This window comes from Phoenix dactylifera, chromosome 4 (assembly GCF_009389715.1).
Source record: "Phoenix dactylifera cultivar Barhee BC4 chromosome 4, palm_55x_up_171113_PBpolish2nd_filt_p, whole genome shotgun sequence".
Classification (NCBI taxonomy): Eukaryota; Viridiplantae; Streptophyta; class Magnoliopsida; order Arecales; family Arecaceae; genus Phoenix; species Phoenix dactylifera.
Genome location: NC_052395.1, coordinates 4,162,736 through 4,190,294, shown reverse-complemented (window position 1 = coordinate 4,190,294; position 27,559 = coordinate 4,162,736). Strand labels below are relative to the sequence as shown.

Below are 27,559 nucleotides of genomic sequence, written 5' to 3'. Positions count from 1 at the left end.
TTGCATATGGAATATCATATATCTGATAGTCAGATCGTGTAATTGTTTTTTCACGTCAGTTTCCGAAGCTGGGTTTCTTTGACCATTCCTTCGTTAATTGTACATTCTTTTACTTGTTCTTTTGTTGGCGTACACAGCAGACAGCCTCCAAAAATATGAGGCCACCATCTGTGGCGATAAGCCATGTACTTTGACATTTTTTAGTTCTTCCATTTATTTCCCTAATTGATTTAGTCTACTTTCTGCAGGCATGTTGATAATCTTCTACGTTTCCTTCTAGGTGATATTTTGTTCTTGTTCGCATGTTTTGGTTTTTTCCGTTTAGGGATGCATACTATCCATTAATTTTAGTACAGATGAAGGGTTTTATGCTGTTATTTTTTATGATCACTGTGGAAAGTGCCAGTGCAATGCTGATAAATTGAGGCTTGCAATCAGGTTCGTCATCGGGCTGGCCCAAACGGGCTCGGGCCGGGCTCGGACCGGGCTCGGGCCTCGTTCCTTTAAAATTGTTCGGGCCCCGGCCCGGCCCGAAGCCTGGAAAAAAATTTCGGGCTGGGCTTGAGTAGGGGTTTGGCCCGGCCTGGCCCGGCCCACTTCCAGCCCTAGATAGATCCTTTATCATTTCTTTGTTGAGGACGAATTAGAAAACATAGACATAAATCATGACAAATGAACTCAATTAGTTTAGCACTGCTAAGAATCATGACAAATATTCTCACAAGAAAGATAAGCATGTGCAGATTAATTTAAGGTGTTGGTTCATTGAAATTTTATAAGATAGATACAACGACACAGCTATCTTCAGCAAGAACAGATGATGGATGACATTGGTGCATGTTAAGCTTCTGGGTTATTTAGTACAGTGGACCATAAGGACATCACTAGGAGGCGAATGGTGACAACATAGTGGTTGTTTCTAATGTCCTTTCACAAACATAAAAACCAAATTATTATCTATGCAGCACCATAGGCAATACAAGGATTCAAAAACTGATCTGTGCCAACTCTGCTGGACTGGTGCCAAAACAAGACATGCATGTCTCTCATCGTACCTTGGAGTATCATAGGGTATCAAACATGTTGGCCCTGCCACCTTGTATCGAGACATGCAGGTCACTCTGTAATGAGCGCCTTTGTGTGTTTGTGTGTTTGGCTCGGACAGGAGATTTAGGAGGAAGAGGAGGATGAGAGGGCGATTGGGAGTGGTGTCTTTCGATGGTGGAATTGAAGGGAAGAAATAGAGGGAATTGAAGAAAAAGGACAGCAAAACCTGCCGAACCGGGCAGTTTCCCCGCATCGGCTTAGCCCCATATATTTCCGGGGAGAAACAAGGGGGAAGAAAGAGAGAAGGAATATCTACACGAGGAAGGGGGAGATCTAGGGTTTTGAAGAAGGGACATTGATGTGAAAACTTATTTCACACATTTTTTTAGTCTTAATTATTTTGTTTAGAGTGTTTTGTATGTTCTTACCTCATTTGTCTAGAATTTATGTATCTTTTACATTTATTTAATTCTTAAAAATTATTGGTATTTTGTAGGTATTTAATTATTGAATTAGGTTGAAATTGGGCTGATGTGAAGAGGCAAAATTCGGGCTAGGCCTAGAGAGCAAGTCCTAGTTGGGCTGGTCTAGTCAAACCAGAATATTGTTCGATTTTTGGGTTCTAACTAGAGCTACAGACCTCAGTTTCATGCGTTGTTTGGCTTTCTGAAAAGCTAAGATGTAGGCCTAAAACTTTTATGAGATCCCAAAGCCCAGTTCTACCGTTTTGAAGTTCAAAACTTAGCAGAAAAAGAGAAGTCCAAATCTATCCAAAGTTTACTGCATCCCAGACCCTATTTCGGTTTTCAGCTTGTATTTGGTGTTCTAGAAGTCAGAATAAAGCAAGTCCAGGTGCGTTGGAAATCTGAGAACGAGATCTAAAACTTTTGTGAAGGGTCCAACTCTAAAGTGTATCGTTTTGGTGCTCTAAATCCCGCTGGGAGTCGAGTAATAAAATCAGCCTAGAATTCTGGATTTCAGCCAGCAGATACAGGGGAAATCTGTTTTAAAATTCAAAGAAAGAAGAATCGGTTGGGAGAAGAGGAGGGCCAGCAGACCCGAGGGGGATGGCAAGCAGATAAGAAAGGAGAAAACTCAGAGAATCTGGAATTCTGAGAGGAGGAAAAGCCGGAAATTTTAGGAGGAAAAAAAGCTGGAATTATAGGAGAAAGAACGAAGCAGAGGATTTTTACAAATGCAGAGTTCTTTTCCTTTTTCTGATTCTTTTTATTTTTTAATTTGCTGAATTGTTATTAAGAATGTTGAATGTGAATTTATGTTTGAGAAATAATTGGATTGATTTATTAGTTATGATTTGCAAGTTTTCTTATCCTAGGGCTAGGACACAGTCATTGAATTTTGATATGAATTGAATATGGTTGTATTGAATATCCTTTGTTAATTGCAATTTGATGATTTCGATTTTCATTCTTGCAATTTACTGGCCATGAATTGCATGCTTAAGATGTTGAATGAAGTAACGAAAGTTGAAGTTCAATATTAGTTGATGAATTTATCAAACATTGGCATGTAGTTTAGAAATAAATGCTCACCCCTGTGACCTACATTCAAGAATTTCACAGATCATAATGAATTTATATTAATTTCTATGATCACGAAAGTAGACATAGGATTAATATAGGTATAGATGTTATGCCTTGAAGGAGGATATCACATAAAAAAAAGGGATTCGGTCATTGTAATTAGCAGAATATTAACAATCAGATTTAAATTCATTGAAAAAATTCAATTGATGAAATCCATGTTGTAGGCGCCCCACGCCGGAACCCACTCACACCAGCGCCGCCACCGACGTCGGACAAGCAAGAGAGATACAAACGGATAAGCACTCTCTCGCTCCCTCGACTCCGGACTCAAGGATTACCTCTTCGCTCCGCCTACGAAGGGCAAAAGATTACCCCGTGGTATCAGTAGGGTAAAACACTTGAGCACCGCAACGGATTATCAAAGATCAAAGGAAGAAGAAGGAAGAAAATAGCAAAGCAAACACAAAGATGTAACGAGGTTCGGCTACAAATAGCCTACGTCCTCCACCGCTCCAAATCTCAATAAGGATGAACTGATTACAGAGATAGCACACACCCGAACGATCACAAGCGATCGATCTACAAGAGATTCACACAGAATTCCCTTTGCACAAGAAGTAGGATCCCAATCCTCTTCTTCTCTAGAACCCTAGCCTCACAAACAAGAGTATCTCTCAAATATACAGCCAATCCCCTTAACCCTAGGGCTCTCATGAGTCCTATATATAGTCTCAAGACCTTCAGATGATCATAGCCGTCGAAACGCGAACAAAACACCAAAAGAAACTCATCCGTATGATTTCCCGCGAGCCCGAGTCGACTCGGCTGAAGTCCGAGTCGACTCTGGCACGTCTGAACAACTTCCAGTTTAACTGGCACGATCTCGAGTCGACTCCACTGTATCTCGAGTCGACTCGACGATGCTCCGAGTTGACTCGACTGTAGTTCGAGTCGACTCTGACAGTCCAGACAGAAACATGGTTTTTGCGGCTTTCTCCTCTCGGGTCGACTCGACAGACCTCGAGTCGACTCGACTGTTCCCGAGTCGACTCGACTGTAGCTCGAGTCGACTCCGACAGTCCACCAGACGGAACTATTCAGAATTGATTCTCCTTCAATTCTCTTCATCACTAAAGGTCTCCACATACCCCAACAATCTCCCACTTGGAGACCTTGGGTATATTCTCTTGTTACTTGGTTCTCCTCTGTGCTCCCACTGAAACTGGATCATCCTAGTGAAATCGGTACGATGCCTCCTCAACGTTTTCAAGCATGAAGACCAGCAGAAGCTGAACAGCTCCTCAGCTTCTCCACCGTGACGACCTTCGTCAACATATCTGCAGGATTCTGACTTGTATGAATTTTCTCCAACTTGACGAGTCCCTGCTCGAGCAATGACCTCACGAAGTGGTACCGTATGTCAATATGCTTCGTCCTTGAATGAAAAGCTGAATTCTTCGCCAGATGAATTGCACTTTGACTGTCTGAATATAACATGCAATCCTTCTGTTCCTTCCCAAGCTCTTTCATCAAGCCTTGAAGCCATATTAGTTCCTTGCACGCCTCTGTGGCTGCCACATACTCCGCCTCCGTAGTCGACAATGCAACAACTGGTTGCAACCTGGAAATCCAACTGACGGCTCCACTGCCCAAGGTGAACAAGTACCCTGTCGTGCTTCTCCTGCCGTCCAAGTCCCCTGCCATGTCTGAGTCCACATAGCCCTGTAACCGGATCTCAGAACCTCCATAGCACAATGACATGTGCTCAGTGCCTTTCAGATACCTCAGTATCCATTTGACCGCGCGCCAATGCTCCAAGCCTGGGCAGCTCATGAAGCGACTCACAACTCCCATTGCTTGAGCAATGTCTGGTCTCGTACACACCATAGCGTACATCAAGCTCCCCACTGCCGATGCATACGGGATTTTTGACATATTGAGCTCCTCCACCCGCGTCTTCGGACTTTGCCCTTTTGAGAGCTTAAAATGGGTACCCAGCGGTGTGCCAACAGGTTTGGCACCCTCCATGCAGAATCTCCTGAGTACTCGGCTGATGTACTCCGCCTGAGATAGTCTGAGGATATGTTTAGACCTATCTCTGCTGATCCGCATCCCAAGGATCTGTTTTGCTGCTCCTAGATCCTTCATTGCAAATTTTCTTGACAGCTTCAGCTTCAATTTTGCAATCTCATGCATGCTAGCTCCTGCAACTAACATGTCATCAACATATAATAGCAAGATAATGTAAGATGTACCGAAGTCCCGGAAGTAGCAACAGTGATCCTCCTGACATCTCCTGTATCCTATCTCAAGCATGTAACTATCGAACTTGAGATACCATTGTCTGGGTGCCTGTTTCAAACCATAGAGGCTTTTCTTTAGTTTGCAGACTAAGTCACCCGTGCCAGCTGCAATGTATCCCTCCGGCTGCTGCATATATATCTCCTCATCGAGATCTCCGTGGAGAAAGGCCGTCTTCACATCAAGCTGCTCTAAGTGAAGATCCTCTACTGCCACCATGCTCAGCACCGCTCGAATAGTACTCATCTTGACTACAGGAGAAAAGATCTCTGTGAAGTCGATACCTGCTCTCTGCTGAAATCCTTTTACAACCAGTCTGGCCTTGTATCGCTTCTTCCCGCCTTGCTCTTCCTTCAGCCTGTAAACCCATTTGTTTGACAGTGCCTTCTTCCCCTTGGGCAGATCCACCAAATCCCACGTTTGATTCTGCTCCAATGACTTCATCTCATCATCCATGGCCAACTCCCACTCCTTCCTGGTATCAACCTCCAATGCCTCCGTGAAGCATTCAGGTTCGCCATTATCTGTGAGCAGCAAATAACTAAGAGTCCCATTATACCTTTGAGGAGGCTTCCCATGAGTACTACGAGTGGACCTTCTTAGTTGTGGAGGGGGTGCCATTGCTTCAGGTTCTTGCTCTGACTGAGTCTTCTGACCAGAATTTGTAGACTCCTCTTCAGGATCCACAAAACACGGTTCAACAGGTTTTTGTTTCTGATTCAGTGCTCTGCTGCATTTTCTCATTGAATACCACATCATTACTACGAATGATCTTCTTGTGTTCGGGATCCCAAAGCCGGTACCCAAACTGTTGACCTCCGTATCCAACGAAAATACACTTCTTTGATTTGGCGTCTAGTTTGCTTCTTTGACTGGAATCAACATGGACATAACTGGTACAACCGAATACTCGTAAGTGCGCCAAATCAATCTTCTTCGCTGTCCATGCTTCCTCAGGAATCCCAAATTCAAGTTTCTTTGATGGCCCTCTGTTGATCAAGTAGGCAGCAGTGTTAACTGCTTCCGCCCAAAACTGCTGTGGCAATCCAGCATGTATCCTCATACTCCTGGCACGCTCATTAATTGTTCTGTTCATCCTTTCAGCAACTCCATTTTGTTGTGGTGTTCCTGGAACTGTCCTTTGCCTGACGATCCCAGCATCTGCACAGTAGTCCTCAAACTCCCTGCTACAATACTCACCACCGTTGTCCGATCTCAGGCATTTCAACCTCTTTCCTGTCTCGAGTTCTACCATCGCCTGCCATCTCCTGAAGACCCCAAATACCTCTGACTTGTGCTTCAAGAAGAACACCCAAAGCTTCCTGGTAGCATCATCAATAAAAGTAACATAGTACTGAGAGCCACCAATGGAAGAAACTGGGGCAGGCCCCCACACGTCCGTGTGCACGAGATCTAGCTTTTCTTGCTTCCGAGGTTTACCTTCTTTGTTGAATGAAACACGCTTCTGCTTTCCGAGAACACAATCCTCACAGAAGTCCATCTCAACACTCCTGAGACCCTGCAGCTTTCCCAACTGGTGCATCACCTCCAGTCCCTGATAACTCATGTGCCCAAGTCTACAATGCCATAACTTGGTGTCCACATCTGCTGCAACAACTCCAATAGAGTTCTCCGTGCCGTTGGTGACATAAAGTGTCCCAACCTTCTTGCCACTAGCCACCGTCAACGAACCTCTGGATATCTTCCACTGATCAGCTGTGAAAGTAGCCTTGTACCCCTGGCTCGCCAACTGTCCAACAGAAATCAGATTCCTCTGCAGTTGAGGTACGTGCCGTACGTCCTCAAGCTCAAGTGAAGATCCAGAAACCAACTTCACTTCCGCGCTTCCCCTTCCTTGTATGGTGCAAGGCTCTCCATCCCCTAGGTAGACTTTGCCAAAGTCTCCCTTCTCATATCCTCCAAGAAGCTTTCGTTGGGATGTAGCATGGAAAGACGCGCCCGAGTCTATCACCCAAGACTCGTCACAGGTAGACAAAGATAGAACGAGGGCATCCATATCACCGTCTTCAGCAAGATTTGCCAGATCCTTGCTGACTCCTTCGGTGTGGTCGCCTTGCTTCCCTTTAGGAGATTTGCAATCCCTCCTAAAGTGCCCCGTCTTCCCGCAGTTCCAGCACTTCGCTCCCTTGTTCTGAGGTGCTCGAGACCTGCTGGATCTCGACTTCGAGTCACTTCGAAATCGACCGTCCTTCTTTTGTCTTCCCCGGTCAGAGGTGTTTAGTGCACTTCCAGACGACTCCGTAGCTCCAGAAGATTTCCTTCTTGCTTCTTCACTCAGAAGCACTCCCACAACGTCATCAAAAATCAACTTCCCCGTTGCCGAAGAGTTGCTCACCGCCATCACCAGGCCCTCCCAGCTATCAGGCAATCCGGAGAGGATTAGCAATGCCCGAATCTCATCGTCAAAACTAATCTCCACTGACTCCAACTGGGCCGTGAGTCCATTGAACTCGTTGAGGTATTCTGCTACGCTGCCGCCATTTTTCATACGAAGATTAAACAACCTCTTCATGAGAAATACCTTGTTTGATGCTGAGGGTTTCTCGTACATCCGCGACAATGTTGCCATCAACTCCATCGTCGTCTTCTCGTTTTTGATGTTGAATGCCACTTGGGATGCAAGTGACAATCTGATGGTGCCGAGCGTCTTCCGATCGAGGACCTCCCAGTCTTCATCGAACATCTTCTCTGGTTTCTTTGCTCTACCTCCAAGAGGTAAATAGAGATCCTTCTGGTAAAGGTAATCTTCTATTTGCATCTTCCAAAACCCGAAGTTCGTGCCATTGAACTTCTCAATTCGCAACTTCCCTTCATCCGCCATTGCAGAATAACCAATAGCTCTGATACCAATTGTTGTAGGCGCCCCACGCCGGAACCCACTCACACCAGCGCCGCCACCGACGTCGGACAAGCAAGAGAGATACAAACGGATAAGCACTCTCTCGCTCCCTCGACTCCGGACTCAAGGATCACCTCTTCGCTCCGCCTACGAAGGGCAAAAGATTACCCCGTGGTATCAGTAGGGTAAAACACTTGAGCACCGCAACGGATTATCAAAGATCAAAGGAAGAAGAAGGAAGAAAATAGCAAAGCAAACACAAAGATGTAACGAGGTTCGGCTACAAATAGCCTACGTCCTCCACCGCTCCAAATCTCAATAAGGATGAACTGATTACAGAGATAGCACACACCCGAACGATCACAAGCGATCGATCTACAAGAGATTCACACAGAATTCCCTTTGCACAAGAAGTAGGATCCCAATCCTCTTCTTCTCTAGAACCCTAGCCTCACAAACAAGAGTATCTCTCAAATATACGGCCAATCTCCTTAACCCTAGGGCTCTCATGAGTCCTATATATAGTCTCAAGACCTTCAGATGATCATAGCCGTCGAAACGCCAACAAAACACCAAAAGAAACTCATCCGTATGATTTCCCGCGAGCCCGAGTCGACTCGGCTGAAGTCCGAGTCGACTCTGGCACGTCTGAACAACTTCCAGTTTAACTGGCACGATCTCGAGTCGACTCCACTGTATCTCGAGTCGACTCGACGATGCTCCGAGTCGACTCGACTGTAGTTCGAGTCGACTCTGACAGTCCAGACAGAAACATGGTTTTTGCGGCTTTCTCCTCTCGGGTCGACTCGACAGACCTCGAGTCGACTCGACTGTTCCCGAGTCGACTCGACTGTAGCTCGAGTCGACTCCGACAGTCCACCAGACGGAACTATTCAGAATTGATTCTCCTTCAATTCTCTTCATCACTAAAGATCTCCACATACCCCAACAATCCAAGCCCTAGGAACCTTTCATATTTGATTTCTTAGGTTAAGAAATTGCAGTCAGTCACATCAATTTGGGGTCATCTAAATAATATAGAAAATTTATAAATTGGTACTTGAATCTTCTCCTTGTGGAAACGATACTCTTTTTGCCCTGTTCTACTTGCCACGACCCATGCACTTATGGTAGAGTCTAGAGACTATCAAGTTTTTGGCGCCGTTGCCAGGAAGGATTGTTTTTAATATCAATACAAATAATTTTCTGCATTAATTTAGACTGTTTTGTTCTTTTTGTTAATTTACGTTTTCTGTATTTAGTGTATGCCACGAAACTATGAGCCAATTGAGCTTTTTGATCCAGAAATTGATAGAACCCTACGAGCATTAAGGAAACAACAAAAATTAGAGTTAAAGCAAAAACAAGCAGTAGTCATGGCAGATAACCAAGATAACCAGAATAAAAGATTGTTGAGTGACTATGCCGTGTCGAATGTCAATGGTGCTCAACCCAGTATTGTGAGACCTACAGTCAATGCTAATAACTTTGAGATTAAGCCTGGTCTCATCCAGATGGTGCAGCAGGAGCAGTTTGGTGGAGGACCTGTAGAGGATCCACATGCACACCTTGCCAATTTCTTGGAGATTTGTGATACAATCAAGATGAATGGAGTCAGTTATGATGCTATTTGATTCCGACTTTTTTTATTTTCTCTAAAGGATAAAGCCAAGGCCAAGTTGAATTCCAAAGCGCCTAACTCTTTCACCACCTAGAATGCCTTGTCACAAGCTTTTCTGAGTAAGTATTTTCTCCCAGGTAAGACAGATAAACTTAGAAATGATATATATTACCAGTTTTGTTCAATTTGATGGTGAATCTTTGTATGAAGCCTGGGAGAGGTTTAAGGATTTGCAGAGGAAGTGTCCACATCATGGTCTTTCTGACTAGCTGATTGTACATACTTTCTATAATGGATTAACACATTCAGTCAGGATTACTATCACTACAAGAAAAAGAAGCTTTGGCGACGCTTTTTAAGGTCTTTACCGACGCTTATAGGCGTCAGTATATTTCTTCCTGACGCTTTCCAAAGCGTCGCCAAAGCGTCGGCTATGTAAGAGTGGAAAAAATATTTGCCGATACTTTCCAAAAGCGTCGCTAAAAAGTCTTTTAGTGACGCTTTTAAGCGTCGTTAAAAGCCCCAGATTACAAACGTCACGCAGTTAGCGGCGCTTTAAAGCGTCGGCGTTTAACTGTATTTTTTATTTAGCGACGCTTATAAGCGTCGTTATAACTATTTTTTTGAAAAAAAAATTATTTAAAAAGATTTTTTCCTTTTAGCAAGTTTTAGAGGTCAGAGGTGAAGGGGGATCTCTGCCGAATCACTATTCAGCAACACGCTAAGAGAGATGCGTTGATGTAGAGATTAAGCAACTAGAGTTGTAAACCGTTTGAAACGAAGGGGGAAAAAACGGAGGAAACAAAAGCCTACAGAACAGAACATAGAGCAAGGGAACGAACCTAGGAGTGTTCATCCGGATGACGAGCTTCTCATACTCATCCAAATAGGCACATTCCATCTCCTCTCCCTTCAACACCTCGAACGCCATTTCTCTGAAAAAATGAAACTCCCTACTCTGTCCTTTTGAACACTCCTTCCTCCCGCTCCATCCGCCCCTTTCTCCCGCTCGAAGGCCCTCGCTCTTCCCTCTCGCTAAAGAGGTGAAGCCTCTCTGTGGGTGATGTCCAGATTTCCACCCTTGATGCGTTGGATTTCATCCCTAAGATAACCAGAAAAGAAAAGAAAAGAAAAGAAAACTTCTTAGCATCAATAACTAAGAGAGACGGAGAGGAAATCGAACTTGGGACTTCTACTTATTTGATAAATCTGTTGTATGACAATAGAACTCTGCCTCTTCTCTGAAGCTGCACCGACAAAACAAAAACAACCAAAAACACTAGTTAATCTTTTGGTTAACAAAAAAAAGCCATGAAGAGAAGCCAGAAAAAGAGGAGGGGAGCCGAAGATGAGGCCGCCTTCCATGGGGCCAGCCCACCAACCGCCGCCTGGTGTGATGGAGAGAGAGGAAGAGTAGTAGAGGCAGAGGAGGTCAGAAATGGAGAGGGAAGAGGGGGATTTGAGAAAGAGGACTTGATTGGAGAAGGAGATGGCTTCTTGAATCTGGAGATCGAGAAAGAGTAATGAAGAGAGGAGGGGAGGGGGGTGCGGCGACTGGAGGGGTTAGGGATCGCTTTTGAAAACGAGCGACGGAGAGAGAAGGAGAGGGGGTTAGGGATTTGTAAGGAAGAATGGGCCTTCGATGACGCTTTGTAAAGCGTCATTCGGGGGGGCGGGACGTGGGTTTTTTTTGGGAAAATTTGGCCTCTGACGACGCTTTTGAAAGCGTCGTCATTTCAAAAATGGCCTCCGACGACGCTTTCAAAAGCGTCAGCCTTTTTTTATTTTTCGACGATGCTATTTAGCATCGTCTTAGCCCACGAAGCGTCGTCTATTGCTGACGCTTTTTAAACCATTGACAAATTGTGGTGCTAGACCAAAGCGTCAGGACAAAAGCGTCGTTAAAACCCACTTTTCTTGTAGTGTATAGATGCAGTTGCAGAAGGTACTTTAATGAGTAAGCCAACAGAAGAGGCATATGAGTTGTTAGAAGAAATGGCCTCCAACAATTATCAGTGGTCTAATGAAAGAGGTATGCCTAAGAAAGTTCCAGGTATGTATGATGTAGATGGCATAAACATGTTGAATGCCAAGGTTGATTCTCTGGTAAAAATGTTCAGCAAGCTGGATAATATGAATTCCGTTTCTAGTCCTGTATTGAGTTGTGATTGCTATGGAGGAGCTCACATGAGTTCTGATTGTATGCAAGTTCAATTTGTGTCTAATTATAACAAGCAGTAGCAGCAGAACAACCCTTATTCCAACACATACAATCCAGGCTGGAGGAATCATTCCAACTTTTCATGGAAAGATCAAGGTAACCAAGGTAGCAGTTCTAGACCTCCCCATCGTCCTGGTTTCCAACCAAGACCATCCCAACCAGAAAGTAAGTAGTCTTGGGAGATAGCTATTGAGAAGTTAGCCAAAGCTAGTTCAGAGAGATATGAGAGACTGAAAGCAAAAGTTGACCAGTTGGAGAGTTCTAACAGAAATGTGGAGGTGCAATTAGGATAGTTAGCCAATTCCATCAATTCTCGTGGACAGGATAATTTGCTTAGTAAGACAGAGATCAATCCGAAGGAGCATTGTAAGGCAGTCACCTTAAGAAGTGGTAAGCAACTTCGTCAGGTAAGTGGTGAGACTGTAGTTGGTGATGAAGTAGACTATGAAGAGGTGAGCAAGAAGGTCGGTGAAGAAGTTGAGGACCTAGTCAGGACAACATCCCCACTACCACTAGTCGAGCCTTATATTCCTTCCATTCCTTTTTCTCAAAGGCTTAAGCAGAATAAAATTGATCAACAGTTTGAGAATTTTTTGAAAGTGTTTAGGCAGCTTCACATTAATATTCTTTTTGCAGATGCTTTAGCACAAATTTCTGCATATACAAAATTTTTAAAGGAGATCATATTTAAGAAGAGAAAATTGGAAGATTTCGAGACCATTACCTTGATGGAGAAATGCAGTGCCATTATCCAGAATAAGCTTCCACCAAAGCTAAGAGATCCAGAAAGTTTTTCTATTTCTTGTACTATAGGTGATGTTGATTTTTCTAGAGCTTTGTGTGATTTAGGTGCTAGTATTTCACTAATGCCTTTATTTGTGTCTAGGAAGCTTGGATTGAAGGAGTCGAAGCCTACTACCATCTCTTTGCAGCTAGCTGACTGATCGGTCAAATATCTTTTGGGTGTTCATAAGAATGTGTTGATCAAGGTAAAGAAGTTTATCATTCCAGTTGATTTTATTGTGTTGGAGATGGAAGAAGACACTGAGATCCCTATCATTTTAGGCTGGCCCTTTCTAGCCACAGCTGGAGCTATCATAGATGTTAAGAATAGTAGACTGACTTTGAAGATTGGTGAAGAAAAGGCAGAGTTTAATTTATTTGAAGCTACTAAATTGTCTTCTTTTACTGATCATGTTTTTCGAGTTGATGTTGTAGATGAGTCAACCAGAAAGGTTTTTAGGGCTGAAAATACTAAAGAACCTCTTGAGACTTGTTTAGTGAGTGCAGAGACAAGTAAAGATGATAATCTCGAGGTTGCAAAAGTGGCATGTGCATTAGAGGCTACATGTCCTAAGTCGAAGCAGAGAGGTATTCATTTTGAGGATATCGGCAAAAGTAAGCCACCCTCTCCCCCTTCTAATGTGCAAGCACCAGTTCTGAAGTTGAAGCCATTACCCTCACATCTCAGGTATGCATTTTTAGGTGAGAATAATACTTTGCCTGTAATTGTGAGTGCTTTTTTGTCTGATGAACAACTTGACAAATTGATGTGTATTTTGAGATCGAAAAAAAAATCATAGGATGGGCTATATCAGACCTTAGAGGAATTAGCCCTTCATTGTGTATGCATAGAATTTTAATGGAGGGTAACTATAAACCTATTGTTGAAAATCAGAGATGGTTAAATCCTAACATGAAAGAAGTAGTTATTGCTGAAGTTCTTAAATGGTTAGATGCGGGGATTATTTATCCTATATCTGATAGTTCATGGATTAGTCTAGTGCAAGTAGTACCTAAAAAGGGTGGGATGACTGTGGTGCATAATGAAAATAATGAATTAATTTTCACTAGGATAGTAACTGGGTGGAGAGTCTGCATAGATTATAGGAAACTTAATAGTGTTATCCGTAAGGATCATCTTTCTTTACCTTTTCTTGATCAGGTGCTTGAGAGACTTGCTAGGTATGTGTATTACTTTTTTCTAGATAGTTATTTAGGGTATAACCAGATTTCTATATCCTCCGAAGACCAAGAAAAGACCACCTTCACTTGTCCTTATGGTACTTTTGCATTCCATAGGATGCCTTTCGGTTTGTGTCATGCACCTGCTACATTCCAACGTTGCATGATAGCTATTTTCTCTGATTTTGTTGACAAGATCATGGAGGTTTTCATGGATGATTTTTCTATTTTTGAATCTTCTTTTGATAGTTGTTTAGATAACTTGTCTCGAGTTTTGCAGCACTATGAGGAGACCAAGTTGGGCTTGAATTGGGAGAAATGTCATTTTATAGTGCAGGAAGATATTGTTTTAGGCCACAAAATTTCAGCAAGAGGCCTTGAGGTGGACCGAGCAAAAATAGAAATTATTGAAAAATTGCCACCACCTACAAATGTTAAGGAAGTCAGAAGTTTTCTTGGTCACGCAGAATTTTATCGGCATTTTATTAAGGATTTCTCTAAAATTTCTAAACCTCTTTGTAATCTGTTGAATAAGGATGTTGTGTTTGATTTTGATAAGGACTGTTTGAATGCTTTTAACAGGTTGAAGCAAGAGTTGGTGTCAGCACCAATTATGGCAGCCCCAGATTGGAATTTGCCTTTTGAGCTAATATGTGATGCTAGTGATTTGGCTTTGGGTGCTGTTCTAGGCCAGAGAAAAGACAGAAAGTTGCATGTTTTATATTATGCTAGTAGAGTTTTAAATAATGCACAGTTGAATTATGCAACTACTGAAAAAGAATAGCTTGCTGTTGTGTTTGCTTTTGACAAGTTTTGATCTTATCTTGTAGGTTCCAAGGTGATCGTATATACGGACCATTCAACAATCAAGTATTTGCTGAAAAAGAAAGATGCCAAACTGCGCTTGATTCGGTGGGTGCTGTTGCTTCAAGAATTTGATCTTGAGATTCAAGACAAGAGAGGCATGGAGAATGTGGTGGCAGATCACTTGTCTAGATTAGAGGGGCAATCAAGAGCAAATGAGGTGCCCATTAATGAAATTAAGCTTTCCAGATGAGCAGTTGTTGGCAGTTTCAGTCATTCCCTGGTGTTACTAGTGGTCCAAACCGAGAACGATTGGCACAGCGGTGTGAACGGGGTTCCCTTGGAGTTGGGTTGGTTGCGCTCCACCTTCCACCGGAAAACCTGCAAGCAAGCCTCGCACCACCACTGGGGTAGTGGGGGCCCTCCGACGATCAAGTCAGAGAGGATTGAAGGAGAAGGAGAGATAGCAGTAGCAGGTAAGAGAATGCTCTGGAAAACCTTTTCTTACCTCCCCCCTTCTCCCCCCAGCCGCATATATACCAGGCTGGGGGGTCCTTCTGGGGGGTTGGTCATCGTGTAGCACGATGGAGCTGCCACTGACATGGCCGTTACAGGGCGTCGTGGGGCAGCGCTGGGTACGGCCATGACAGGGCGTAGTGGAGCTCCGCTTTGTACGGCTGTTACAGGGGATCGTGGAGCAGCGCCGGATACGACCGTTGCAGGGAGTAGTGGAGCAGAGGGCCGCGGCGTGCTTCAGGGGAACAGCCTGTCGTTGTCGAGAGATTACCGACTCGGGGTCGGACTGCTGGATCAAGGGGCAGCCGACTCGGGGTCGGGCTGCGAAGCCGAAGATATCCGACTCGGGGTCGGACTGCTGGATCAAGGGACAGCCGACTCGGGGTCGGGCTGCGAAGCCGAAGATATCCGACTCGGGGTCGGACAGCTGGATCTAGGGGCAGCCGACTCGGGGTCGGGCTGCGAAGCCGAAGATATCCGACTTGGGGTCGGACAGCGGGATCAAGGGGCAGCCGACTCGGGGTCAGGCTGTGGAGCCGAAGATATCCGACTCGGGGTCGGATTACTGGATCAAGGGACTGCCGTAGTCTTCCTGGGTGCGCGTGCCGGTCACGTGGGGCGTGGCGGCTAAGTTCCCCCGTAACAGTAGCCCCCCACTTCCGAGCCTGGAACCAGGAGGGGAACGGGTGAAGGGAGTGATGCTTCGAGATTGCCGCCATCCCTCGGAAAGGCGCGCGCGCTTCGAGCTCCCCGCCTCCTTTATGGCGTATAGCGGTTGTCGCTGATCTGGCAGTCTGCAGATTTCGGCGGACATCCTTCCTTAATGGCGTCGATTCGCCTTTGGGGCGCGAGCGATCCTTCGGCAGCCAAGCGTCCTCTGGCGTCACCGAGGCGTCACCCGCCTTTCCACCTATTTAACCGGGGGCCCTCCCCCGTCCGCTCTTCTCTTCACAGGCATCTTCGAGTTTCTCCCTTGTGCTGCTGTCGTTGTCGTCGGACTGTTCGCTCGCTCCTCCTTTGACGCTCTCGGAGCCGTTCTTCCTTCCCTTCCGGTGAGTTGCCCCATTCTTCAATTTAGGGCTCTCCATACTTTCTCCTTCCGTATTAGTGTACTCCAGTCGTTCCGGTCCTTTCCCCCTTCTTGACCCCGTCCTGACCGTAGATTCACTGGCCATTAGGTATGGACGAAGTGAGAGCGGACCGCATTCAGTCGGAGCTGGCCTCCGAAGACTTAGATAGGTTCGTGGCTCGGTACCACCTTCCCGAAGCCTGCAACGTTACGCTCCCGGGGCCTGAGGAGAGGATGTCCCATCCTCCTCCAGGGAAGGTCGCCATCAATGAGGGCATCCTCCAGGCCGGGTTCCGCTTTCCCCCCTCGGACTTAGTCGTGCAGGTGCTTCGGGGTTTAAGAGTGGCGCCGACGCAACTGGTGCCGAACTCATGGCGCGCCCTGACGGCCTTCCAGATTCTCTGCCGCATGCACGAGGTCCCCGCCACCCTGAATGTCTTTTGGGAATGCTACGGCCTGAACGGCCACCCCCAGGACAGAGGGTGGTGGTGCTTTGCGGCGCGGCGAGGGTGCGGCCTCGTCAAGGAGGCTCCTTCCTCCATTCATGGCTGGAAGGAGCGTTTCTTCTTCATCGACGTAGATCCCTCTTGGGAAATCGGGGCAACCTGGGAGACGCCGATGAAGTCCCCGATTGGCCTATCGAGGTTGTCGAGGGAGGAATCCAATGGCGTCGCCGTCTTGAAGGGGTTGGTCGCCGAGGGCCGGCTCCCCCCGGTGGCTCGCCTTATTTCCGAGGATACTTTGGTGAACGTCGGTCTGAGCTCGATGCCCGTCGACCGTGAGCCTGCCACCGCTTCTTCTTTTTCAGCTCTTTTCTCCTCTTCCGTTTCTTCCTTCCATCAGTTTCTCAGTTTCTAACCACCCCGTCCTTTTTGCAGAAATCGACGACGTCATGCGGTCGGACAAGGCAAAGGCTGTCAGTAGGGTGTCCCTACTGGAAGCGGTCCGGAAGAAGAAACGGACTCCTCCGAGCGGGGTCCCCCCGGCGAAGAAGTCCCGCCAGCAGGCGACTCCGATGCCGACAGACGGCTCAGGGCCCAACGATCAGGGGGACGCTGCGGGCTCAGACCGACAATTGACACCGCATCAGCCCTCTGGTGATGAGACTACTGCTTCTCCGGAGGTGTCACCCGGGCGCGCCCGAGACGGCCGGGTCGGACGCGATCGATCCCCAGCCCGGCCTTCGACTCGGTCGGCTTCGGACGATACGAGAAGGAGGGGCACGCCGAGGCCTCGGCCGAGCGGGACCCTGTCGATTCCTGGAGCGGCCCCCGCCCCGAGCACGGTCAGCATGGCTCTTCCCCAAGCGATGGGTAAGGGTAAGGCTGCAGAACCACCGTCCGGCTCCGGGGCGAAGTCTGGGTCAACCTTCACTTTCGCCGACGCCCGAAACCTCATCGAGACGGTGCTGCTGGAGAGCGACCATAGGCGGGTCCGGCAGATGGGGATCCCTGACGTCGGAGCTGCCAGCTGCGTCTGTCTCATGTCGGTGAGTGTCCTTTTGGTCGCTTTCGTCATTTATAGGCTCTATTGATGATCCCCGCCTGACGCCCTCATTTTTTCTGTTTCTTAGCTCGCTCAGTACATGATCCGTCTGGAGGAGAGCCACGAGGAACAGGCGAGGCTTCTGGCGAGGGCCGAGAGCCAACTGAAGGCTGTAGAGGAGGGAGGCCAAGCTACGGCGGGGAGGACGACCGGGGACCTCGAGACGAGGCTCCAGGTGGCTGAAGAGCGGGTACTCGGCTTCGCTGCCCTCGAGAGGCAACTGTTGGAGACTCAAGAGCAACTCAAGGTCGTCTCGAGTCTCGAGGGCGAGATCAGGAAGGCGGAGGAGCGGGCCAAAAAGCAGTCCCGGAAGGCTGCCGACTTCCGGGAGAGGTGGGAGAAGGCCCAGCAGTCAGCCGACAACGCCCGCAACCGAACCCGGTCTCTTGAAGCCAAGCTGGGCGAATTGGAGTCGGCCTTGGAGGGGTCCCGCGCGAGCGACCAGGAGCTTCGTTCGCGCCTGGAAGAGGCTGAGGCTGCTCGCATTGCTGCCGAGGTGAAGCACAAGGAGGCTCGGGCTGATCTGCTGAGGGTCTCCTCCGAGGCGGACGACCGGATTGTGGCGAAGGTCATGGAGGCAAAGGCTCAGATTACGGAGCGAGCAGAGGCAGCACTGGCCGAGAAGAGCGCGGAAATCGGGCGTCTGGCGGTACAGGCCTATCGTCAGTCCGCCGAATTCACCCGTGACATGTCGGAGGCGGTACAGGCTTATCGTCAGTCCGACGAGTTCGTCCGTGACATGTCGGACGCGGGGTCCGACTCCTTTGTCTTAGGCTTCGATGAAGGCTTGGCAAGGGTGTCGGCTAAATACCCCGGGCTTGACCTGAGTGGGGTCTCCCTCCTCGACTCCCCTCCGGCGCCATTGCCTGCTGATTCTCCTGCCGCCTCCCTACCCCTTGCGGACGTGCCCGACGTTCCCGACCCAGGGGCTCCTCCAAGCTGACCCTCTGTACTTTTCTTTGATCTTTTCTTTGTATGTTGGCGTTTTGCCATGTTGTATGGGTCTCGGCCCTGAAGCAATGAAAGTTAATACAAACAGAGTGTTTCTTCATTTCACTTTCGTCCTTCCTCTTTTTAACTCTTGGTAGCGTCTCGCCGACTCCTGACTCTCGAAGTTCTTCCGGCGCTAGGCCAGGCATCCGAGGGTTAGGCCTCAGGAGATTCTTCCGGCGCTAAGCCAGGCATCCGAGGGTTAGGCCTCAGAAAATTCTTCCGGCGCTAAGCCAGGCATCCGAGGGTTAGGCCTCAGGAAATTCTTCCGACGCTAGGCCAGGCATCCGAGGGCTAGGCCGCCGGAAGAAATTCTTCCGGCGCTAAGCCAGGCATCCGAGGGTTAGGCCTCAGGAAATTCTTCCGACGCTAGGCCAGGCATCCGAGGGCTAGGCCTCAGAAAATTCTTCCGGCGCTAAGCCAGGCATCCGAGGGTTAGGCCTCAGAAAATTCGTCCGGCGCTAGGCCAGGCATCCGAGGGTTAGGCCTCAGGAAATTCCTCCGGCGCTAAGCCAGGCATCCGAGGGTTAGGCCTCAGAAAATTCTTCCGGCGCTAAGCCAGGCATCCGAGGGTTAGGCCTCAGGAAATTCTTCCGACGCTAGGCCAGGCATCCGAGGGCTAGGCCTCAGAAAATTCTTCCGGCGCTAAGCCAGGCATCCAAGGGTTAGGCCTCAGGAAATTCGTCCGGCGCTAGGCCAGGCATCCGAGGGTTAGGCCTCAGAAAATTCTTCCGGCGCTAAGCCAGGCATCCGAGGGTTAGGCCTCAGGAAATTCTTCCGGCGCTAAGCCAGGCATCCGAGGGTTAGGCCTCAGGAAATTCTTCCGGCGCTAAGCCAGGCATCCGAGGGCTAGGCCTCAGAAAATTCTTCCGGCGCTAAGCCAGGCATCCGAGGGTTAGGCCTCAGGAAATTCGTCCGGCGCTAGGCCAGGCATCCGAGGGTTAGGCCTCAGAAAATTCTTCCGGCGCTAAGCCAGGCATCCGAGGGTTAGGCCTCAGAAAATTCTTCCGGCGCTAAGCCAGGCATCCGAGGGTTAGGCCTCAGGAAATTCTTCCGACGCTAGGCCAGGCATCCGAGGGCTAGGCCTCAGAAAATTCTTCCGGCGCTAAGCCAGGCATCCGAGGGTTAGGCCTCAGAAAATTCGTCCGGCGCTAGGCCAGGCATCCGAGGGTTAGGCCTCAGGAAATTCTTCCGGCGCTAAGCCAGGCATCCGAGGGTTAGGCCTCAGGAAATTCTTCCGGCTCTAAGCCAGGCATCCGAGGGTTAGGCCTCAGGAAATTCCGCTCGTTGGTCGGCCAAGGCTGGCGCAAGCCGAGGCGACCGGTCGGGGCTTCAGGCTAGTCTGCTCCCGGGATGATCATCGGGTTAGCCTGGCATCTGAGGGCCGAGCCTCGGAAAATTCCGCTCGTTGGTCGGCCAAGGCTGGCGCAAGCCGAGACGATCGGTCGGGGCTTCAGGCTAGTCTGCTCCCGGGATGATCATCGGGTTAGCCTGGCATCCGAGGGCCGAGCCTCGGGAAATTTCGCTCGTTGGTCGGCCAAGGCTGGCGCAAGCCGAGGCGACCGGTCGGGGCTTCAGGCTAGTCTGCTCCCGGGATGATCATCGGGTTAGCCTGGCATCCGAGGGCCGAGCCTCGAAAAATTCCGCTCGTTGGTCGGCCAAGGCTGGCGCAAGCCGAGGCGACCGGTCGGGGCTTCAGGCTAGTCTGCTCCCGGGATGGTCATCGGGTTAGCCTGGCATCCGAGGGCCGAGCCTCGGAAAATTCCGCTCGTTGGTCGGCCAAGGCTGGCGCAAGCCGAGGCGACCGGTCGGGGCTTCAGGCTAGTCTGCTCCCGGGATGATCATCGGGTTAGCCTGGCATCCGAGGGCCGAGCCTCGGGAAATTCCGCTCGTTGGTCGGCCAAGGCTGGCGCAAGCCGAGGCGACCGGTCGGGGCTTCAGGCTAGTCTGCTCCCGGGATGATCATCGGGTTAGCCTGGCATCCGAGGGCCGAGCCTCGGGAAATTCCGCTCGTTGGTCGGCCAAGGCTAGCGCAAGCCGAGGCGACCGGTCGGGGCTTCAGGCTAGTCTGCTCCCGGGATGATCATCGGGTTAGCCTGGCATCTGAGGGCCGAGCCTCGGAAAATTCCGCTCGTTGGTCGGCCAAGGCTGGCGCAAGCCGAGGCGACCGGTCGGGGCTTCAGGCTAGTCTGCTCCCGGGATGATCGTCGGGTTAGCCTGGCATCCGAGGGCCGAGCCTCGGAAAATTCCGCTCGTTGGTCGGCCAAGGCTGGCGCAAGCCGAGGCGACTGGTCGGGGCTTCAGGCTAGTCTGCTCCCGGGATGGTCATCGGGTTAGCCTGGCGTCCGAGGGCCGAGCCTCGGAAAATTCCGCTCGTTGGTCGGCCAAGGCTGGCGCAAGCCGAGGCGACCGGTCGGGGCTTCAGGCTAGTCTGCTCCCGGGATGATCATCGGGTTAGCCTGGCATCCGAGGGCCGAGCCTCGGAAAATTCCGCTCGTTGGTCGGCCAAGGCTGGCGCAAGCCGAGGCGACCGGTCGGGGCTTCAGGCTAGTCTGCTCCCGGGATGGTCATCGGGTTAGCCTGGCATCCGAGGGCCGAGCCTCGGGAAATTCCGCTCGTTGGCCACGCGCCTGTCGCTTGCCACTCGACGGGATTTCTCCGTGTCCAGCTACGATCGTGTTTCTCCTCCTCTCCAAGCGTCACCTGGGGAACACCAGAAGGGCATTAAATGCTAATTGAAGCGTTACCTGGAAAATCGGGCCGCCAGTTGCTGCTTGCAAGGAGTGTCAGTTAAGCGGCCGCGATACGCACGTTCTTCGAGGCGGATGCGGCCTGGGCGCGAGCGGAGATACGTGGACCGAGGGATACATGCCGCCCGGAGTGTCCTTGGATAGCCTTGATTTTGTCCGGGTTTGCTTCGATACCCCGCTGATTGACAATGAAACCAAGGAACCTCCCGGCCGAAGCGCCGAAGGCGCACTTCGCCGGGTTCAGCTTCATGCGAAACTTCCGCAAGGTGGTGAAAGTCTCCTCCAGGTCCGCGATGTGCTGATCTGCATGGCGGCTCTTCACCAGCATATCGTCCACGTACACCTCCATGTTCCGGCCGATTTGCTCTTTAAAGATTTTGTTGACGAGGCGCTGGTAAGTGGCGCCAGCATTCTTCAGACCGAAAGGCATCACCTTGTAGCAGTACAACCCCCGGTCTGTTATAAAAGCAGTTTTCTCCTCGTCCTGTGGGGCCATCATTATCTGGTTGTAGCCGGAGAAGGCGTCCATGAAAGACAGCAGCTGATATCCGGAAGTCGCGTCGACCAGTTGGTCTATCCGCGGAAGCGGAAAGCTATCCTTGGGGCATGCCTTGTTCAGGTCGGTGTAGTCGACGCACATCCTCCACTTCCCGCTCGCCTTCCGGACAAGTACGACATTTGCCAGCCACTCGGGGTAACTCACCTCCCTTATGAATCCTGCCTCCAAGAGCTTGTCTACCTCCTGGTCGACCACCCGGATCCGATCCGGGGCACAGTGTCTCTTCTTTTGCTTTACTGGTCGGTGGGTCGGGTCGACGTTGAGGGCGTGAGAAATGACCTTCGGGTCGATCCCGGGTACATCGGCCGCCGACCAGGCAAATACATCGGCATTGGCTCGGAGGAATTCCACCAACCGGGCCCGAGCTCCCGAGTCGAGATTGGCGCCGACCCGGACCGTCCGGTCTGGGCGGCCTTCCTCGAGGGGAACTTCGACCACACCCTCGGCTGGCTCCCCCTGCCGCAAGGCCACCTCGTCTCTGGCATCAAGGGACTCGACGCTTAGGGCTTCCACGGGCTTCTTCCCTTTGAGAGTCGCTAGGAAACATTGCCGTGCGGTCGGTTGGTCACCTCGGACCTCTCCGATCCCAGCCGCCGTGGGGAACCGCATGAGCAAGTGGTACGTAGAGACCACCGCACGAAGGGCGTTCAGTCCAGGTCGTCCGAGGATAGCGTTGTAGGCCGAGGGAACACGGACGACCAAGAACCCGAGTCGCACCGTGGCTTCTGCGGGTGCAACGCCCGCAGTCACAGGCAGCTCAACGACTCCTTCGGCCGGGACAGCGTCACCAGTGAATCCGATGAGGGGGGTGGATGTTTTGTGCAACAATTGTCTGGTCAAGCTCATTTTTTGGAAGGCCTCGTAAAACAAAATATCAGCTGAGCTTCCACTATCAACAAGAACACGCCTTACATCATAGTTTGCCATAGTGAGGGAGATCACCATGGCGTCATCGTGGGGAGTCTGAACCCCCTTTACATCCTCATCAGAAAAGGTGATTACATTACCGACCCTCTGCCTCTTTACGATGGCCGTCCCTGACGCTTCCGCCGAGCCCCCTGCGTTCCTCACGGGCCGTGAGCAGCCCCCAGTGATAGTGTGGATCACGCCCGCAACGGGTCGATTCTGCTCCCGAGGCTCCGGAGGAGCCGGGTCGGCCGGACGCGGGTCCGCGGGGGGACGTCGGTCGTTCACATATCGTCCGAGACGCCCCCGGCGGATGAGAGCCTCGATCTCGTCCCGAAGCTGGAAGCAGTCTTCGGTGTCGTGGCCGTGGTCCCGGTGGTACCCACAGTACACCCGGGAGGGCCTCCTCTCAGGGATCTTCCGCATCTGTCTCGGGGCCAAGAGGTCCTCCCGCCCCTTGATCTCCATAAGGATCTGGGCCCGGGGAGTCAGGAGAGGGGTGTACCGGTTGAAACGTCGGGGCGGAGAACGAGGGCGTGGGGCGCCGTGGTTCCTCGCCGGCGACGGGCTTCTGCGCCGACGCTGGGGCGTCGGGCTCCTCCTCTGGCGTGCCTCTTTTCGCCTTTTCTTCCCAAGCTTTGGAGGGATCTCGGCGGCCTCCTTGCTCCGGTGGGCGGCCGCCTCCTCGGCGTCCGCATACTGGTTCGCCCGGGACAACAGCTCCGGGAAGCTCCTCGGCAGGCGTTTGTCCAGGGAGAAGGTGAGTCTGCCCTTCCGGAAGCCGCGCTTCAGGGCTGAAAGAGCTACCTCCTGGCTCAGGTTCCGGACCTCCAGCGTAGCCTTGTTGAAGCGGGTGAGATAATCCCGCAGGCTTTCTCCCTCGTTTTGCCGAACATCAAAGAGGGAGTCGGAGACCAGTCGCCGCCGGCTACTGACGGCGAAATGAGTGATGAAGAGGCGAGTGAACTGGTCGAAGGACTGGATTGAGTTAGCCTCCAGGCCGGCGAACCACGCCCTTGCCGGGCCACGGAGGGTTGCTGGGAAAGCCTTGCAGAGGAGAGGATCTGATGCTCCGTGGAGGAGCATAAGGGTCCTGAAACTCTCGACGTGATCCCGCGGGTCCGCTGCCCCGCATAGGGCTCGATCGCCGGCATCTTGAACCCCGGCGGATTCGGGGTCCGCAGGATCCTCGAGGCTAGCGCCGGCTGGGAGGAGATCTCCAAGTCGGCGAAGGGATCTTTGGAATGGCCCTTCAGGACCTGGAGTTGTCGGTGGAGATCGTCCACCCGCCGGTCCAGGGAGCGCGACCGGTGGGCGGGAGACAAGGAGCGGCAGGAGGGAGACCGACTGGAGCGCGGGTTCCTCGAGGACTGGGGGATCTGGGAATGCGCCCGGGTCCGCCTCTCGTACCCCGCGCAGCTCCGATGAGAAGGTCCCGGCAGAATGGAACGCGCTCGAGAATCCTCCTCGCGCCGGCGCTCCTCCCCATGGGAGAGGAAGGAGCGCGGGTTGAGGAGAGCAGGCGAACGCTCAGGCAGCAGCGGCTCCTGAGCCCGCTGCGGCGCCCGGGACATCACACCCTGCAAATTCTGCACCGCCTCCGCGAGGGTGCGAACCTGCTGGGCTAGCTGGTCGAACTGAGCGGCTTCGACCGTCTGAATAGGCGGTGGGGCGGTGGAGTGTTGCTGAGAGCGCGTTGGAGATGCAGCGGCCTCCCGGCCGGAGGCGCGAGAGGCCCCGCGACCGGAAGCGTTGGAAGCTCCACGACCACCTCGCCGTGCCATTACGATCGCTCTGAGATCCGACCCTTTCTCTAGCGCCAACTGTTACTGGTGGTCCAAACCGAGAACGATTGGCACAGCGGTGTGAACGGGGTTCCCTTGGAGTTGGGTTGGTTGCGCTCCACCTTCCACCGGGAAACCTGCAAGCAAGCCTCGCACCACCACTGGGGTAGTGGGGGCCCTCCGACGATCAAGTCAGAGAGGATTGAAGGAGAAGGAGAGATAGCAGTAGCAGGTAAGAGAATGCTCTGGAAAACCTTTTCTTACCTCCCCCCAGCCGCATATATACCAGGCTGGGGGTCCTTCTGGGGGTTGGTCATCGTGTAGCACGATGGAGCTGCCACTGACATGGCCGTTACAGGGCGTCGTGGGGCAGCGCTGGGTACGGCCATGACAAGGCGTAGTGGAGGTCCGCTTTGTACGGCTGTTACAGGGGATCGTGGAGCAGCGCCGGATACGACCGTTGCAGGGAGTAGTGGAGCAGAGGGCCGCGGCGTGCTTCAGGGGAACAGCCTGTCGTTGTCGAGAGATTACCGACTCGGGGTCGGACTGCTGGATCAAGGGGCAGCCGACTCGGGGTCGGGCTGCGAAGCCGAAGATATCCGACTCGGGGTCGGACTGCTGGATCAAGGGACAGCCGACTCGGGGTCGGGCTGCGAAGCCGAAGATATCCGACTCGGGGTCGGACAGCTGGATCTAGGGGCAGCCGACTCGGGGTCGGGCTGCGAAGCCGAAGATATCCGACTTGGGGTCGGACAGCGGGATCAAGGGGCAGCCGACTCGGGGTCAGGCTGCGGAGCCGAAGATATCCGACTCGGGGTCGTATTACTGGATCAAGGGACTGCCGTAGTCTTCCTGGGTGCGCGTGCCGGTCACGTGGGGCGTGGCGGCTAAGTTCCCCCGTAACACCTGGTATGCTGATTTGATGAACTATTTGGTGAGTAGTATTGTTCCCCCTGATTTGAGCTATCATCAGAAGAAAAAGTTTTTATGGGATGTGAAGCATTATGTTTGGAAAGAACCGCTACTCAATAAACATTGTGCAGATGGGATGATTAGAAGATGTGTGCCCCAGGATGAGATGCAGGATATCCTTGACCATTGCCATTCCTTGGAGTGTGGTGGACATTTCAGTACCTCCAAGACAGTTGCAAAGGTATGGCAGTCTGGTTTTTACTAGCCGACCATGTATCAAGATGCTAGACAGTATGTGAGCATGTGTGATGGATGTCAGAGGGTTGGCAATATTTCGAAAAAGAATAAGATGCCCTTGACTAATAACCTAGAGGTTGAACTGTTTGATTTATGGGGAATTGATTTCATGGGCCCATTTTCTTCTTTCTTCAACAATCAGTACATCCTGGTAGCAGTGGATTATGTGTCTAAATGGGTTGAAGCTACTGCAACTCAGACTAATGACTCTCGGGTGGTGATGAGATTTGTGAAGAAAAATATTTTTTCAAGATTTGGTGTGCCGAGAGCTATTATTAGTGATGAAGGCTTCCATTTTTGTAACCGGTCATTTGAGGCTTTGTTGAAGAAATATGGGGTTACTCATAAGGTCGCACTTGCCTATCATCCTCAAACAAATGGGCAAGTGGAACTTGCAAATAGAAAATTGAAACAAATTGTGGAAAAAACTGTGAGCAGTTCAAGGAAGGATTGGGCGAATAAGTTAGATGATGCACTTTGGGCCTATAGGATAGCTTTCAAGACACCTTTGGGTATGTCTCCTTACAGACTTGTCTTTGGAAAGTCTTGTCACTTACTAGTGGAATTGGAACATAGGGCCTATTGGGCAATCAGGGAGTTGAACATGGATTTGAAAGCTGCAGGAGAAAAGAGATTGTTACAGTTGAGTGAGTTGGAAGAGTTTAGGTTGGATACTTATGAAAATGCTTGAATTTACAAGAAAAAGATAAAGCATTAGCATGACAAACATCTTCAGATTAGAAACTTCGAAATTGGGCAGCAAGTGTTACTCTCCAACTCAAGACTTAAGTGATTCCCAGGCAAGCTTCGTTCTAGGTGGTCTAGCCCATTCACGGTAACAAAAGTGTATCCATATGGTGCTGTTGAGGTGCGTAGTGAGGTCACTGGTGCATTCAAGGTTAATGGGCAGCGTTTGAAGCCTTATCTTGCTGGTAATGCAGTTCTTAAAGGAATGATTTACTTTTTGAAGAATCCTACCTATGGTTGATGGTGTGGAAATCAAGCTAATGACTGTAAACAAACGCTTCTTGGGAGGCAACCCAACCACAAAAAAAAAAATCCTTTCTTTTATCTTTTGTTATATGTTTTAATTGTTATTTTTATTTAAGTCTTTGAATAATTATTGCTGTGACCCCTTTCTTTTTGGTTGTGTTGTGTAGGTTCGGAAAAATCAAGCAAGAAGCTAGTTCATGTTCAATTCAATCGGACATTCATTGTGTTCAGCCTTGCTAAAAGTGGAGTATTAGTCTTCCATTTTTCTTTGCTTTCACATTGAGGACAATGTGAAAATTAAGTTTGGGGAAGTGGATATTTGATTATGCTGAATGCTAGTGCTGGTTATGTTTGTTTGAGAAAGAATTTTTTTTCGAAATTCTAGTTTGTTCACTTTCATGCAAGTTAATTGGTGATCATATCCATGTCTTCCAAACTAGATTTTTATGTGAAAGATTAGAAGAAATGAACATGCATTTGTACTTGTGTGAGACTTATTTAGGATCAACATTACACTTTTGGGTTCTTTATTGTGTTTAAGCATTGAATTTTGATTTAGGATAGGCAATATCTTATAAAGCAAGAGTAAGCATATTTATTTTTCTTTGGGATTATTGAAGTACATCTTTCCTTGCAAAGTTATATGAGTTGTGTTATTATACATAAAAGATGAGTGCGATGCTTTTCTTGTGATTATCCCCTTTGATCTAGTCCTAAACAGGGTTTAAGTAAATAGAGAGATAATGATTAGACAGTCGAATAAATAAATGTGTACAAAGTTCTATCTACTCCAATATTTTGAGTTGCTTAGTAACTAGGGGTATTCATTACCAACGTTTACTTTTACATTAAACAGCAACTTGAAATATGAG

The 27,559-nt window shown here is 50.0% G+C and overlaps 1 protein-coding gene, 1 non-coding gene and 1 pseudogene across 2 annotated transcripts; 2 read left to right on the top strand and 1 right to left on the bottom strand.

Moving 5' to 3' along the window:
• The first annotated feature begins 9,131 nt into the window (after positions 1–9,131).
• On the top strand, positions 9,132–12,541 carry LOC120110395. The gene is made up of 4 exons (XM_039125217.1): positions 9,132–9,368; positions 11,300–11,482; positions 11,655–11,762; positions 11,921–12,541. Exons 1-4 carry the CDS (start codon positions 9,132–9,134, stop codon positions 12,539–12,541), a joined length of 1,149 nt encoding a protein of 382 aa, XP_038981145.1.
• Positions 9,525–9,635, bottom strand: LOC113461145. Its single transcript, XR_003383212.2, has one exon. It is a non-coding gene; the product is annotated as a small nucleolar RNA R71 (small nucleolar RNA).
• Positions 12,542–12,628: 87 nt separating the features above from the next.
• Positions 12,629–26,487, top strand: LOC120110394 (annotated as a pseudogene).
• Positions 26,488–27,559: the final 1,072 nt, after the last annotated feature.

Excerpts from the sequence above, each read along its gene's own strand:
- LOC120110395 (XM_039125217.1), top strand. The coding sequence starts at position 9,132 with ATGGCAGATAACCAAGATAACCAGAATAAAAGATTGTTGAGTGACTAT. Across the intron at positions 9,369-11,299 it reads ATACAATCAAGATGAATGGA|TGTATAGATGCAGTTGCAGA; the intron begins GTCAGTTATGAT and ends CTTTTCTTGTAG. Across the intron at positions 11,483-11,654 it reads ATGCCAAGGTTGATTCTCTG|GCTGGAGGAATCATTCCAAC; the intron begins GTAAAAATGTTC and ends CATACAATCCAG.